This window comes from Lobosporangium transversale (genome assembly GCF_002105155.1).
Source record: "Lobosporangium transversale strain NRRL 3116 chromosome Unknown BCR41scaffold_51, whole genome shotgun sequence".
Classification (NCBI taxonomy): domain Eukaryota; kingdom Fungi; phylum Mortierellomycota; class Mortierellomycetes; order Mortierellales; family Mortierellaceae; genus Lobosporangium; species Lobosporangium transversale.
In genome coordinates this window covers 139,895-155,180 of record NW_019029029.1, presented here as the reverse complement: position 1 = coordinate 155,180, position 15,286 = coordinate 139,895, and the positions used below count along the sequence as shown (strand labels likewise).

Below are 15,286 nucleotides of genomic sequence, written 5' to 3'. Positions count from 1 at the left end.
ATGGTCAGAAATAAAGATTTAGTGTTCCTACTCTAATGAAGTATTCTTGATTCAGGCCTCATTTCTAGCAGACTTTTGCTTTTGATGGTTTGTTCTTGTTTTCTTTTATTTTTGTGAGTGAGACATCAAGGTGAATATTATTATATCCGAAGATCCGAAGAGAGGTGTCTTTGATGAGAGAACATGCAAACAAGGATGGGAAACAATTATGACGCACAGCCATTTTGATCCGGCTTTTCTTTTTTTTTTTCTTTTTTATTTATAAGGCACCTCGCGTTTCTGTTCTGATTCCATTGAATTAGGCCCTTCGTACATCCTGACAGGCAAACCTACGCCAACGACAGAGCCACACATTACCAAACTCTCTTCTGCTGAAATGAGTCATGAAAGAAAGCAACATTTATTATTTTTAGATCTTCTATTAAATTGTCTAGATCACAATGAGTCCGACCTACATGCAGCTCTTCAATAGAAGATTGTTGGCAAATACCCTCTCAATAGTTCTAAAGTCTTAACGCTAATAGTTTTTGAAATGGGGACCTTTACACCTCTAGGACCATCAAGTCGTCATCCCCATAAGCGAATCCTTTGACTATATCTCCTCTTGTTTAATAGAAAATGTTTGGAATGTAAACACTCTTGTGGTATTGGAAGCCTTTCAAAGGGATGACAATCGTTAAGGTTTGTAGATTTAAGATGAGGTTTTAGTGAAGTATCCGACATTATTTGTGGCTCCTGATTTGAAGTAACGTCAATATACTTAACATCCATGTTCAGAAAGTATGAACGACAATAAAACGTGTGAAACACTGGAAAGAATCAAAACTGTATTTTTCTTTTACAAGTGATCCTACGAAATGAAGTGATTCATCGTATGGTGAGCGTCTTCATTTGAGGCAAGATATGTCAGCATTTTCATTTCTCTATTTCAAAAAAAAAAAAAAAAAAAAAAAAAAAAAACTCTGACTAATAGTGAGAGTATCCTATGCAGTGAAGCCACCAGAAATGTAACCGTGAAGGTGATGAAAATCTGTAACTTATACAGAACCATATTGCAAAAGAAGGAGTTTATCGGTAACATCCCAACAGACATCTAAAAAGATCCCAGTACTCATGAGCAGATCGCTGTTTAAAGCAAAGGAATAAACATCACTATTCATGAAATTGAATTAAGCTCAACATGAAATATCACATCGGAAATAAAGCTGACACTGTCATGGAAAGTGTAATTTCCGTTAACACCAAACAAGATCTTTAAGATAAACAAGAGATCAGCAAGCACTTTAGTACCTTCCAACAATTACGTCCCAAGAACAAAAACATGCCTTGCAGCTAGGAAAGGTTGATTACAGTTGCAAAAATGCATGCCTGTGCTTCATTAACATTACTACAGAGTATTCTATTTTTTTTTTTTTTTTTTTTTTTTTTTTTTTTTCATTCAGGCTCTCCTCATCGGTCAATGCTTTCCTTTCTTGGCATTCTCAGCCGCTTTCCGTTTAAGCAGCTCAATACGATCAGACATGCCCTCTGTCATGGGTGCTCTCGTTTGTAAGCCCTCTTCTTTTAGACCATTCTGCACTACAGTCTCGGATGACGATGACAGTGATGATTGTGGAGATGAAGCTCTCATGGACAGGGCTTCAGTAGACAAATGTTGGTTTTGCTGAACCTCTGCCATAATAGTCCTGAGAGGTTCTTCTTCTGTGAATTCTGAATGTAAATAAAAACGCTTTCTTAATTTGTCATCATCGGCAAGAACTCTGCCTTTTCCGTCTCGAACGACGGATTTTTGGCCTGGTCGAATACGGATTGTTGAAAATGGTGCAGAGCTGGGTTCTAGGTCAGAGACTTTGACAGTCGTAATTCTTTTACTTCCCCAGAAGGAAAGTGTCTCAAAAGAGACAGGGGTCGATCGAGATGGCAATGCTTTCGGTGCTGTAACAGTCTCGGACTTAATGTATGAGGGGTTAGGGATGGTAATTTTACGAACATAAGATCCTAGGCACCACTGAACAAGGGCTGTCGATGACCCACTCGTCGCCACAGCTATACAACATGCATAAAGATTATCACAAGACAATTAATCGGGCATGCCACTTATTAGTCTCTTAGTCGTTTTTATTTTTAATTTTCCATCAACCGAATTCATTTTGCAATGTTCACCTGCGACAGCAAGTCCACCACGCATGCCGGTCGAAATGCCTGCATCTAAAATAAAGATGAATGGGCAGAGAGCAATCGTTGCAGCTAATGATGAGACCGAGAATAGCTTGAGTCGCTTTGCAGTTTGCGCATAAGGTCCTTCATAAATGTTTAGTTGACTTTCGGTATGATGCGGTGAGGGCAAAGCCTTTTCTGACGACGATGGATCGGGAGGAGGTGCGGCTGCGTGTACAGTTATTTTTGACACTGGTGCACCAACGACTGGCAGCTGACCATAATGAATGCGGACAATGCGGCGACAGGATACTATATCCCCAGAATGCAAGAACACATGCTTACGGAAAGAGCTCCTCGATCTGTAAAAGAGCGACATTAGTAGCACAACGCGAAGAAACAAAGCAGGCAACGAAAGAAAGAATGAATAATTTTTTGTTTATTAGAAAAAAAGGTATGACTGTTTCCTCTGTGGTCAGAACCTAAAAAAAAAAAAAAAAAGAAAGCCAGTCAGCCTGGTGGTATATACAACCAGCCTACATGGCTCCACAGTCTGGTTGTTTCCTCTGTTAACAGATAGAGAGGAGCAGTGGATTACATAAGACGTTCAATCTTACAGTTCATCACGAAGCTCGCCCGATTTGGCAATCTTGACAGCAATATCAGGCTTATCCCATCTGTCAGTCTTTGTATCTTCAATCTTTCTGACCACATCCATGCCTTCGATGACTTCACCGAAAACAACATGGCGACCATCCAGCCAATCGGTCTTGATAGTGGTAATGAAGAACTATTACAAGTCATAAGATAATGCGGGTAGGGTGAGCAAGCATGGTTTCGGTAACTTTTTAAAGAGATTAGGCAGGTCAGCAGCAGGCCATATTCTTCACAAGTAAACTAAATGAAAATAATCCATACCTGAGATCCATTGGTGTCCTCACCAGCATTGGCCATAGAGACAATTCCGGGACCAGTATGGCGAAGACTGAAATTCTCATCATCGAACTGTTCACCATAAATAGACTTTCCCCCAGTACCATCGTGATTGGTGAAATCGCCCTGATGCAAATCATTGATAAATTGAGCAGTGTCAATTTGTTGCTCTTCAATAAATGTAAAACTCAGGAGAGAGGAGGCTTTAATTTGGCTTACAATCATGGTAAACACTTACTCCTTGAATCATGAAGTCCTATTACATTATATACATATACCCAGGTAAACGTTAGAGAAAGAATCTTAGTAAAATAAGGCAGACATTGATGCCCTCGGCAAAGAAATAAGGCATACCTTGATAACACGATGGAAGGTTGAGCCTTGGTACCCAAAACCATGGCTACCCTTGGCGAGCTCGAGAAAGTTCTTGGTAGTTTTAGGTACATCCTTTATTGAGAAAACGACACAAGATTAGAAAGAGTCAATAATTCAAGATCATCCAGTCTAGAACAAGAGGTGGATTGAAAGGCATCTGCTCCATCACCTACCTTGCCAAATAGGCCGATAACAACGCGACCAAGAGGCTTACCGCCCTGCTCGATGTCAAAATAAACTGAAAAACACATTTGTTAAAATCTTGGTATTCACATCCATACACTACAGATACTAAAAAAAAGACATACCCTTGCTAGTAACCGCAGGGCTACCATGAGCAGCAAGGGCGAGAGCAAGGGTTGCAACGAAGAATGTAACGGTACTCTTGAAAATCATGATGAAAAGTTGGCAGATGTTTTTTTTTTGGAGTGAATGGAGATGAAGAAAAGATGAAATCGCTCAATTTTTACTGATCTAAAGTTTGGCGACTGACATTTGCAGTAAACCATGATTATATATAATTATACGTATGCGGTGGAAGTGTCTGGTCTCAATTTCACCCAAGTAGGAGAAAAATTGTCAGTCATTCTCGCTGAGAGATATTTAGAGAGAAGAAGTATGGTGTTAAGTGTAAGGTTTAAGAATTAGACATTAAGGAGCTTTTCACCATGATTTATATCAAGCGGAGGGTTTGTATATATTTTGCTTGATAAGTCAAGCTTTTGTCTTTTCTGCAATCATCTAAAATACGCAAAAACGAGATGGTATTGCCAATTGTTTTAAGGAATAAATACTCACCAGTCAATGCAGTTCTCTCACAGACCCACACTGCGCATCTACCTGCTTTGTCAAGTTGCCAAACAACAAAAAAACTTTAACGTCCTTTCGCTTTATGCAAATCGCGTTTTTTATTTCGTTGTAAGAGCTGCTGTCCAGTAAAAGTGCGATGGCGTGATCAAGTCTTTCAGCTTCCTTTTCTGTTACACTTTTAGACTTTTTTGTTTGTATCTACAAGTTGTACAATAGACTAGACAGCTTGCTTCTCGTGCCTTCGATCTTTTCTCAAGGCATGTGACTGCCCATCGATTTCGCCATCGATGGCAGTTGGTTCGCCACTCAAACAAGAAAGAACGCGCTGGCATCTCCACCGTAACCGCGGACTGGATATAAAAGACCCTCCTCATTTCTCATTCCTCATTCACTAACTCATTTCAACCCCTTTCACTTCAACTCTCCAACAGACCCAACCATAACTATGTCTGCCGATCGCAACCCCCTCCGTCTTGGCTCTATCGCCCCTGACTTCGAAGCTGAGACCACTCAGGGCCCCATCAAGTTCCATGAGTTCATTGGCAACTCCTGGGTTATTCTCTTCTCTCACCCTGCCGATTTCACACCCGTCTGCACCACCGAGCTCGGCGAGGTTGCTCGTCTCCAGGACAAGTTCGAGGAACGTAATGTCAAGGTCATTGGTCTCTCTGCCAATGGTCTCGATTCCCACCATGAATGGGTCAAGGACATCAACGAAGTGAATAACGTTGACCTTAAGTTCCCCATTATTGCTGATGCTGATCGCAAGATCTCTACCCTCTACGATATGTTGGATTACCAGGATATCACCAATCTTGATAACAAAGGCGTTCCATTCACTGTCCGCTCTGTCTTCATCATTGATCCCAAGAAGACTATTCGCTTGACTCTTTCTTACCCCGCCTCAACTGGTCGCAACTTTGATGAGATTCTTCGTGTTGTCGACTCTCTCCAGCTCGGCGACAAGCACCGTGTCACCACACCCGCTAACTGGAAGCGTGGCGATAACGTTATCGTTCATCCTTCTGTCACTAATGAAGAGGCTGAGAAACTCTTCCCTGGTTTCAATGTCGTTAAGCCTTACCTCCGTTTTGCTACCCAGCCTCAGGCATAATTTTTTACTGTCCACGTGTTAACTCAAATCACCTGTATATAATAAAATAAGGCAATAAAATCGTTTTAACTGAAAATCCCATCACATGACTTCCTCGTCTTAATGTAAATATTTAATATGGGGTGAATCTATTTGACAACCCGGGTTGTCACTCTTATTTGACAACCCCCCGCCCTTAATTATTTTTCTCAATTTTTTTTCTTTGCGTGACAACCCGGGTTGTCAAATAGATTAATTCTTTAATATGCTTAATTGCACTGCCACTTGCGAAATGGATTGATCGACTCAGCCACATTTGACAATGGTACATTGCATCTTCTGTAATGTGTTCCAAATGACGACTCCGCGGGAACTATGAAAGAAAAAAAAAAAAAAAATCCTTGGTTTGATACGAAGTAACATCCTATATGAGAAAAAATTAATTGGTCATGCTTTAATCGACCCTCTTGCTTTAAGAAGTTGCTTTCAATCGTTCTCAGATTATAACCGCGGCTAAGGACAGTCTAAATAGATCTCTTCGCTGCGCCTCTGCAATAATTTTTCTTGAAAATGATCGAAATAAAACGATACGGATAAAATATATTCAGCATATCATCAATGTCTACTGCGGCCGCTAATTTGTTAATCAAAGCAACTATTGTCATGATATCACAAGCATAAGGCTTTACATTTATACTTTCTAAGAATATCCAAGAGCAGTCATAAAGGGAAGGGGCTTTTGAATCAACGGCAGAGTCGTTATGATGCATTGTTCGCCTTTTCTGGACGTGACCTTTTTAATGTCCCTGCATTATATTGGGCGTAGAGAGAAGCCTGCATCCCATTGAGAGGGCTGTGTTAGCTTTTTTACTATTTTGTTTCAAGTACTCCCCCAACAGCTCGATTACATGATTATGCCTGGATGATATAAACAGATTATGGTGGCGCAAACGCAAGCTGGATGTAGAAGGGTCAGACATGTTTCCCATGAAGCTGGACTTATGAAAGTAGTGAGGATATTATAGACAAATAAGTTTCTATATTGTTCTTCGTTGGATAGGCTTCATCATAGAATATCACAGTCTCGATATGAGCCTTACTTTTGACAGCTCATGACAGAGAAAACATGACCAATGCACTATTATCAAAGTTAAGAAGCCACATAGCCCACTGTTTGATGGAATTAGCCTATTTCCCCGCGTCAAAATTTTTGGATTATTTAAATAACTCAAAAAACATTCCTTCAAAATCGCCACATTTGTTCTTTGCCACACAATCGACTTTGCCCCAATTGCTATAAATTACGTTCCTCAAAGACTGGAAAAATTCTTTATTCTTTTTTTTCTTTTATTTATTTATTTCGTCGTCTGCTACCACTAATAGCGATCATTGTTATCCATTCATACATCAATTATCGTTGTTTAAATTCAACACATTCATATGCGAGCCCCTCCGTTTTATTGATTTGTTGTCACACTCTGATTTCGCTTTGTAAAGTACAAAATACTACTCTTACCAACTTTTTAAACCCTGGTCACACAGAACAGAGCAATTGAAAGCTTTAGATCTATTAAGCCTATACAGTCTCATGGCAAACGACCCATTTCATAGAAGTCACCTCTCCGGAGACTTTGGAGCCAATAAGGATTGGAGTGAAGGAGTTGAGTTTCATACCTTTAGTACATCTAACCATGACCGAGACTACTGTCAACAAGGTCAACAACAGCATCAGATCCTCCCGTCTCAACACCAACAATATTCAGAATATAGCCAGATCTGCCAGCAGCAGCGTCGATTACATCAACAACAGCTCCAATATTTACAACAGCTCCGCCAACGGCAGTCATCCCCTGAGGATGAACCAATGACACCCCTCCAAGTACTACGGCCTCATCATCCCATGGTTCTCCAAAGAACTGTCTCTATGCCTTTATATCCTACAATGCGAGCGCTTCAGAGGCAGCCTCAGGACCCCCAGCTGCAAATTCATTCAGTAGAGCTGCATCAAGGCCAACAACGAAGAGCAGAGGAGTCGCACGCCTCTCAACATCAATCACAAGCCCCGGGATCGCCAGAACTAGATCAATGCACATTAATATCGCATTTTCAATGCAATCCTAGTGCTTCATCATATAGAGTATCTTGTACGGAGCAGCCCAGTCCTTCAGCAGAACTGATGACGGATATGACCACATTGGGTCAAAACCTCTCCATGTTCAACATACGAAATCCGGCCCTTCAAAGTACAATCCCGATATTAGATCAAGACATAGATCTGATGTTATTGTCCTCCTTAAACCTCTCTGCCATTGATGAAACCCATCTCTTGGATCAGACTGAAAAGCCGATCTCTTCTTCCATGGAATCCCCTTCACTTTCATGGGCATCCGCCTCAGCTTCACGCGAAACATCTCCAAGCTTATCCCCGAACCTTACGCGCCATATGACCTCTCCTTCTTCCACTGAGCCTTCTACTGGTATCGAACAAAGTCAGTCAACAATGACAGCCACTTACCCATTGGCAACACTCTCAACAGCTGATAATGAAACTACAGTCACGAAGCGCCGACGACGTATCCGGCCCCCGATGATAAAGAAACCTAAGAGGATTAAGCCTACTTCATTTCCATGTATGGCTCCAGGCTGCGACAAAGTCTTTGTTAGAGCCTACAATCTGACTTCCCATATGAAAACTCATTCTTCTGAACGGCCTTTCGTGTGTGGAGTATGCCCCCTGGCTTTTGCGAGGCGGCATGACTGTGAGCGCCATGCTCGCCTTCATACGGGAGAGAAGCCATACTCTTGTCAGATCTGTGGGACTGGGTTTATGAGAAATGATGCCCTTCATCGTCATTTAAAATTCTGCGGAACAGCTGGCTCGTCGTTTGCAACTGAAATTCACCAAAAACCAATATAATGATGTGCGACCTTTTTTTCTCCAAAGCACGCTAAGGGTATATACTTTGAAGGACCTTATAGAGCCTTTAATATCTCGTTGACAAGCATGAGCACTCATTCGTCTCGCCAATTTAAAAGCATGCATTCATCACTTAAAATATTTCCATGAGTAATAATAATAGAGCAGTTCATTTATAAAGGCTTATTTATCTCAACCCTTTTTTCTGTAATATATTTTAAATATACCACTCTTTTTTTTTTTTTTTTTTTTTTTTTTTTTTTCCTTTGCAAACAGTGGCAAAAAATAGGGTGCTGCAAGTGCAGTGGGTAACTAATAACTATAGATGCAGTAGTATATATACTTTATCCAACCCAACAACTATCCTCGCTTCCTATAAAATGCCATATAGAGATCAAGAAGCGAGAATCATTTACACACAGCTTGACTCAGTCTGACAAAGTTAATCCGCCATTATAGACAAGTATCAATGCCCATCGGGTTTGATAGTATACCAGAGGTAAATATGGAAATACTGGCTTCCTGAACTATCGATGGCAGCTACTTGCGCACTTGGATCCGAACGACCATTATATACAATACAGAAGCAGTAGCGGAAGCAACAAGAACAGGAGCACCAACATTGTAGGCAATGTGTATGGCAAATTGATAAAATCTTAAATTGGACTAGTCTTGAACCTGGATCTGCATGAATCTTGTGTGACATTCCATATTGGGAGGGTCGATTTCAATTGATCATCAATTGACTAATACCACATAGTTGTGTCAAATGATACTGACGCAGCACTGCCATAGAGTGTGGAGAATTTGATATAAAAAGGAGGCCAGAAAAATTTGTAGTTCGTCACTCCACCTCCATATCTAATATTTCTCTGCCTGCAGCCAACTAACACCCTTGAATAACTCTGATCACCCTAAATTCAAGATGAAGCCTCAGATGTCAACCAAGAAGCCTCTTCAGAGTCGCCACCGAGTCAATGGTGCAGCTGCTGCCAACGGCCAACAGCAACCTGGGGCCTGCCCTGCGGTCCCTCGGATGTTGCGACGCATGACAAAGCAGTCCTTTATGGACGTCGATCTCCAGTACCTGATGAGGCTTGATCCTACAACGCCAGATCCTTTTGAGAACTCATCTTCTATCTTTGATGATCCTCCTTCTCTCTTTCGCCCTCTACCAGCATCCATCATTGGCAGCGGTATTGCAGGTACGGGCCAATGGATGTCAGCTGAGGCCATTCGCTTGCAGAAGGAACAGGAGGACCTTCGAGTACAATACCTGCAGTTCCTTCATCAATTGAATCACACGAATCCACATAGCTATCTGGTTCATATGAACGCGTTTGCGACCGAATTTCCGCAAGAGTTTGCGCAGCTTCAGGCTTATATCCGCTACCAGGAGCAGGTCATGAACCAGCAGCGTGAAGAGGCTAGACGTCAGGAGGAGATGCGTCAATATCAGTTGCAGCTAGAGCAGCGTCGTCAACAAGAGGAAGAGTTGAACCAATTTAAACAATTTAGAGAGATGCAATCTCGACAGGAACACGTACAGGAGATGCAAGAACTGCTGCAAGAATGGCTCCTTAAACGCCAACATGCTCGAGCGACCAGCTTCCGAATGGGTACGAACCATAGAGACGACGGACTAGATCTAGCAGATGTAATTACGATTGCACTGCAGAAAGATCCCAAACTGATGGAACGGGTATTGAGCACTGCAGGGCCTGAACAAGGTCTAAACCTTATACTGACACCGGCACAGCAGCAGGAGTTTGGGCAGTTTTTGCAACAGAAGAGGATCCAGGAGTTGTTGGCTATTGAAAAGAAGAGGCAAGATATGGCTGCGGCAGGGTTCAGTAATTTTGCATTCCAACCATCCCTGTCGTCCTCCTCTTCACCATTCCTCGCAGCTGGGATGTTTAATACAAACTTTGGCATCGGCAGCAGTAGTGATAGCTGGGCAAGCAATTTTGGTAGCGGATCAGTGTTTCCTAGCCGAATTCCGATGACGAGCGAGACTAAGAGAACGTCCAAGGGTTCATTGCACCAGAAGTACCGCAAGTGAGCGGAGTCCGTTTTTGAACAATAGCAGTCTATTCATTCAGGATTCATTTTTGTCTTAACATTGAATACAATAACTATCAATATATTTTTATTTTATTTTTACTATCTGTAAAAATATCGATGTCCACTGATAATGAAAAGGTTGTTTGAATATGAAAAGATATATAATAATAAATATTGTCATTAATCTATTTTTGCTTAGCTCTCCTCTCTTTCCCCCTTCAACTTTTCTTTCCTTACCTTTTATTCTCTTCAATCTTTTTTTACTTTTATTCTTTGCCACACTCATTGTTACTCTAATCATTGCATTTGCAGCATTACATCAGGACCTCATTCACATCTAGACAGTTCAGTAACCAAGTGGCCAGAACAATCATTGCTACCACTATGTACAAGTCATCACCACCGTCGTCACTACTGCCGACTGCAGGCTCATCCGGATCATCTTCACCTACATATCGTTCCAGCAACAGCATCCTTGCACGCATCATCAAGTCAAGGGTCATCCGAACCATCTTCATGGCCTATGTCGGATTTTGTGCTCTTTTTACATTGAAGCACATCCTTACATATGAATCTAGGCCAGAGACTGTGGTCTATCCACATTATGAACTTGAAAGAACTTATGATGCTGGTAAGAAAACTATTATCATCATTGTATTTACTTTATTTATCCTGTAGAGACATGGCTTGGGCAGCCCGACTTTAGATCGGTTGTGCATTTCATACTCATACTTATCTGACGACCTACTATTGGAGCAAAGTGAAAGTTTTGAGCTTTATAATGACATAATTCTGGTTGGACTAACTCCTATTTTGTTATGCATCTTGTATTTTCCTGCTCCTTCATGTGTAGACTTGCCATATTCAGTTGTATCTGAACTCTCACCTGGCGCAATCCTCTCCAAAATGTTCACATTCACCAGCCCTGATATCACAGATAACATTCAACCATTCTTTGTCCGTTCAGAGTCAACCCCGCAACCAGATGAGATCACTTTAGCGACCTTTGTACAGCAAGATGAACTTTCAGAGTTGATCAAGCTTGTTGACTACTTTCCAGGTGCGTATACTAGATTAGTATTCAGATATATATTTTTTTGCTCCCCAAAATTTAAATCAGGATCGTTCGAGATTACCATGCTAATTTCTTTTTAATTTTAATTTTATATCTTTTATAAAATTGCTGGCATGCGTTACGTTGCTTGCTATCTATTTCCTGAACAGGGCCCATTTCGGCCGTTTTGCATATCGATTCTCCTTCGAATGAACCAGGCGCGCCAAATCCTATCGCTCGCCTTCATACGATGCGAAACAGCAATCCAAAGATCCGCAGCCAGGTGGACATTCATCTCATCACGACACCACAGACTCACCGCCGTCCCGCTTCATCAACTGTCCAGCAACAATCCAATCTTCATCGTAACTTGGCTCGCTTCTTTTCAAGGACTGACTTTGTACTTCTTTTAGACGCAGATGGCTCTCTACCTGCTACAGATGTATCCAAGAGTTTCAAGGATTATCCTCTGTGGATGGATAAACTTCGAGCAGGGAATGTGTTTGTTCTACCTGGGTTTAATGTTTCATTGGGAGCACCAGTTAATGTTGCAGGCGACGATGCATTGACAGCTCAGGACGACTCGGCACCAGGGCTAGTCCCTGTACTCAAAGCTTCACAGCTGCCAAGAGAAAAGACCGCATTGCTTGAGTTGGTCCACAATGGTCAGGTTGTATTGTCGGAAAAGACATGGAAGCGAACCATCAGGAACGTAGACTTTAACACTTGGGCAAACCAGATGAGACTTAGCGCAATTCAGAATTATGATCCTTACTTTGCGCCTTCAGTCATCATGCGCAGGGATAAAATGCTCTGGTGCCCTGAGAGATTCGGTAATAACCAGGCAGCATGTCTATTTGAACTCTATTTGAGTGGCGCTGATTTCTGGGTCCTACCCAAGGACTTTACCATCAACGGTGGCGACCACAAGGAGGTAGTACTGACCGAGCGCGAGGTAATTTTTTTTTTTTCCTTCAAAATGTTATGAAGTCCCTGTAGTCCTAGTAATTCATTTACTGACATGTTTTATGATTCGTTTTCCTTCTTGTAGAAAACTATCAACACTCGTCTTTATCAGAAATTCCATGAAGAATCCTGCCTCAAGCATGCACGAGCTTTCTATGCAGCAGGTGAATGGGATTCTGACCGTGCCCGCCACTGTCGCATCAGCTGTCAAAAAGGTATATTTGAGTTTGGACATAAGTTTCCAATGATTATTATTATTATTTATTTCTAATGACTATTTTTTTTTTTCCGCAATTTTGAAATATAGTGCTTGCAATCTGGGGTTTGGTCATCCGTCAAGCATAAGCGAGACGCTGGTAATGATGATACCCAAACTTGAAAAGGAGGGCCTAGTCTACTGTTTGCTTTATTTCTTCAAATTTTCGTTTCATGGTAGAGAGTATAATAAAATGTTTACAGCGACTGAGAAAATTTTCATGAATTGGTGATGTTTACATGCAACTTGATATACTCCATTGCATTGGGCTGCTCCACAGCAGGGGGTTGCGCAAGTAAGCGAGCCTCACGTTCCGCTAGTTCACGCTCCGCTAGTTCACGCCTTTGCTGCAGTCTCTTAATTCTGCGCCTCTCTCCTGCTTCTGAGAGAGCGACCTCAAGCTCTGATTCTGCAATAAGGCGAGGTAATGGCACAGTAATAGGCTGCAAAGAAGGCGAGGGTTGTAAAGCAACCATGGAAAAGAAGGCTTCATTTGTGAACGTTCGTTTTCCAGTGACAAGGTTTTCGCTATCAACGAAGACATATATTTCCATGGACGACTTGAAGACGCGTGTAACAACGGAACGCATTGTAAGACAATCGCCTTTTTTTTTTTTTTTTTTTTTTTTTTTTTTTAAAAAAAAAAAAGGAAATAGAGAAAAAGAACTGTTTAGATGAAGTTCAAGTTTAGCAAGATGTTATTCGAATTAGTTCGCTACCCACCGATCATAGTTTTCCTGTGGAACTGCAATGAATCAATGCTAAAGTGTTTTGACAGAATGTTAGATGATAGCTGAGCAGCAAAAATACAGCAAAAATAGCACGCAAAGACAAAAAGCGACGTCTCTATATGCTTCAGTGAAAAGAACCTTACCTTGCGGTGACAATGGGAACTCTGGAGAAACGGCTAGCCGAGACCGCAGCAACATTCTCCATCCATTTCATCACTTGACCGCCAAAGGTGATAGACAAGGAGTTGGCATGTTGTGGCAAAACCAACTGAGCCGATTCTGCAAATGTAGCTCTCATGGCAATTCTGGGCGATCCGTCTTCTGAAAGTGGAAGGTTTAATTTTGGGTTTTTGATCTGCGTGACATTCCATCGACGCATTTGATCACGGACATCGCTTAGTAGCTGGTCTTCTTCTTTGGCTTCAAGCGATTGTTTAAGACGGGCTTCTCGGCGTAACTGAGCCATCGTGTAGCGCTCTATCTCGACAGCCGTAACGGGTTCGATGGCTGGCAATTGAATAGGGCGTTGGTTTTGGTCCTCTTTGTTTTTAGAGCTAGATTTTGCACTTGGCAAGGAGAAGCTATATCGCCTAGCAGCAGGCGAATTTGAGAGTGCTGCTCTTAATGCAGCTGCATCTTGTGGTTGTAGTTGGCCTTGCTGCTGCTGCTGTTGTTGTTGTGAAGGAGCTGACGTCAATGTGGACAAAGGTGGCTGTGGCAGTGCCACAAATGTTAGATAAGCATGACAACAATACCGTTGCTCAGCCGATAGCAAGTCTTCGGTCGTGACACGAACTCCAACCTCCATTGAGGTTTTCCAAGCTCTATTGACAGAGGCCTGGATGATTACAATGTTCTGGGTTGTGATTGGGCCTAGAAAATGGACAGCGTCCACACTTCTTGTCACCTAACATGATCAAATTGAAGGAATAGGCGCAACTAACAAGAGTTAAAGCGATTGAAGAAGGTCGTCTAGACAATACCCAAAATATAGTAAGGTACTCACTGCTGGATAAACACCATGCTTTTTGGCAGCAATGCCAGCAGCGATATCAATCCATGAAAGAACTGTCCCTAATATGTTAAAAAATATATAAATATATATAATCAAGACATTGAAGGATGTCATGAACAAGAGGGCTATTAAATAAAGTCTACCTCCAAGACAAAATCCTCTTCCGTCACAATGAGATGGAAGCACAAGCTCAGTCATCGTGACCCTAAAAGGGCAGGTCCATTCGCCATGGATGCAGGATGAAAGAGGCCAGGTTAGCATGCAGATATTAACACCAAGGATAGCAACAACAATATGCTAGCCTCAGGAGCAGGAACAGTGCAGCTGTTACTGAACTTTCACAGCCCAAGGAGAACGAATCCGTTTTATCTATCCCCTAGAACCTAGACATGATCATCTCAATCACACAACAACACGCGTCCCTGAGAGGCGCTGTTGGATGGGAGAGAGAAAAAGGGGTGAAGAGGATTGCGGGAAAATCACAAAGGAATAAAGATGGAGAGCACTTGCCAAGACTGTGATGGTTCTTTGGACAAAGGGATCTCTGGCTGCCAAAGAAGGGCATCGGATTTTTCGGAGTCAGCAGTTGAAGACGTTGGAGGTATTTGAGCAGGTGTCTGGTGTAGATGCAATGCAGACTTGAGGAACGTAGCAAGGGCATTCATGGCGAAATGAGAAATGATGTAGACAGAAACAACAGACAGTGTTTGTTTGCCTTGCTCTCATTTGCTCTCTCCCTATGCAGTTCTGTACGAGGGAAGGATACTTTTGTCCGCCTGACAAACCCCCCTCTCTCCATTACACACAAGGAATCTTTCATTTTCACAAATGAGTAATGAATTACCTTAGAGTGTTGTAATGGCCCTTGAACAATTTCTTTTAAGCTAGATCTCTACTCCTCTTATCCTTCCCACA

The 15,286-nt window shown here is 42.0% G+C and overlaps 7 protein-coding genes across 7 annotated transcripts; 4 read left to right on the top strand and 3 right to left on the bottom strand.

Annotated features, from left to right (window-relative positions):
- Positions 1-1,439: 1,439 nt before the first annotated feature.
- BCR41DRAFT_327726 (hypothetical protein) lies at positions 1,440-2,576 on the bottom strand. Its single transcript, XM_022021667.1, has 2 exons — positions 2,164-2,576; positions 1,440-2,046 (listed from the first exon to the last, which is right to left on the bottom strand). Exons 1-2 carry the CDS (start codon positions 2,534-2,536, stop codon positions 1,457-1,459), a joined length of 963 nt encoding a protein of 320 aa, XP_021877016.1. The 5' UTR covers positions 2,537-2,576; the 3' UTR covers positions 1,440-1,456.
- On the bottom strand, positions 2,576-4,195 carry BCR41DRAFT_361892 (cyclophilin B complexed with [d-ser8]-cyclosporin). The gene is made up of 7 exons (XM_022025628.1): positions 3,774-4,195; positions 3,639-3,703; positions 3,445-3,537; positions 3,329-3,346; positions 3,076-3,216; positions 2,775-2,947; positions 2,576-2,639 (listed from the first exon to the last, which is right to left on the bottom strand). The coding sequence occupies exons 1-7, from the start codon at positions 3,859-3,861 to the stop codon at positions 2,633-2,635; spliced, it is 585 nt and encodes a 194-aa protein (XP_021877015.1). The 5' UTR covers positions 3,862-4,195; the 3' UTR covers positions 2,576-2,632.
- Positions 4,196-4,493: 298 nt separating this feature from the next.
- On the top strand, positions 4,494-5,469 carry BCR41DRAFT_361891 (thioredoxin-like protein). The gene has a single exon (XM_022025627.1). It carries the CDS (start codon positions 4,721-4,723, stop codon positions 5,387-5,389), a length of 669 nt encoding a protein of 222 aa, XP_021877014.1. The 5' UTR covers positions 4,494-4,720; the 3' UTR covers positions 5,390-5,469.
- Positions 5,470-7,955: 2,486 nt separating this feature from the next.
- On the top strand, positions 7,956-8,285 carry BCR41DRAFT_341460 (hypothetical protein; the record flags this gene model as incomplete). The annotated part of the gene is made up of 1 exon (XM_022022244.1): positions 7,956-8,285. One exon carries the CDS (start codon positions 7,956-7,958, stop codon positions 8,283-8,285), a length of 330 nt encoding a protein of 109 aa, XP_021877013.1.
- An 861-nt stretch (positions 8,286-9,146) lies between these two features.
- On the top strand, positions 9,147-10,374 carry BCR41DRAFT_361889 (hypothetical protein). Its single transcript, XM_022025626.1, has one exon. It carries the CDS (start codon positions 9,211-9,213, stop codon positions 10,345-10,347), a length of 1,137 nt encoding a protein of 378 aa, XP_021877012.1. The 5' UTR covers positions 9,147-9,210; the 3' UTR covers positions 10,348-10,374.
- An 881-nt stretch (positions 10,375-11,255) lies between these two features.
- On the top strand, positions 11,256-12,640 carry BCR41DRAFT_312308 (hypothetical protein; the record flags this gene model as incomplete). The annotated part of the gene is made up of 4 exons (XM_022021081.1): positions 11,256-11,409; positions 11,574-11,926; positions 11,981-12,358; positions 12,455-12,640. The coding sequence occupies 4 exons, from the start codon at positions 11,256-11,258 to the stop codon at positions 12,638-12,640; spliced, it is 1,071 nt and encodes a 356-aa protein (XP_021877011.1).
- A 203-nt stretch (positions 12,641-12,843) lies between these two features.
- On the bottom strand, positions 12,844-14,569 carry BCR41DRAFT_374509 (HotDog domain-containing protein; the record flags this gene model as incomplete). The annotated part of the gene is made up of 5 exons (XM_022026875.1): positions 12,844-13,229; positions 13,349-13,386; positions 13,500-14,263; positions 14,363-14,430; positions 14,515-14,569. 5 exons carry the CDS (start codon positions 14,567-14,569, stop codon positions 12,844-12,846), a joined length of 1,311 nt encoding a protein of 436 aa, XP_021877010.1.
- Positions 14,570-15,286: the final 717 nt, after the last annotated feature.

Coding starts and splice junctions, on each gene's coding strand:
- BCR41DRAFT_361889 (XM_022025626.1), top strand. CDS start 9,211: ATGAAGCCTCAGATGTCAACCAAGAAGCCTCTTCAGAGTCGCCACCGA.
- BCR41DRAFT_327726 (XM_022021667.1), bottom strand. CDS start 2,536: ATGTCGCTCTTTTACAGATCGAGGAGCTCTTTCCGTAAGCATGTGTTC. Junction 2,047..2,163: donor TGGTGGACTTGCTGTCGCAG/GTGAACATTGCA, acceptor CATGTTGTATAG/CTGTGGCGACGAGTGGGTCA.
- BCR41DRAFT_361891 (XM_022025627.1), top strand. CDS start 4,721: ATGTCTGCCGATCGCAACCCCCTCCGTCTTGGCTCTATCGCCCCTGAC.
- BCR41DRAFT_361892 (XM_022025628.1), bottom strand. CDS start 3,861: ATGATTTTCAAGAGTACCGTTACATTCTTCGTTGCAACCCTTGCTCTC. Junction 3,704..3,773: donor CCCTGCGGTTACTAGCAAGG/GTATGTCTTTTT, acceptor TGTGTTTTTCAG/TTTATTTTGACATCGAGCAG. Junction 3,538..3,638: donor TTATCGGCCTATTTGGCAAG/GTAGGTGATGGA, acceptor TTCTCAATAAAG/GATGTACCTAAAACTACCAA.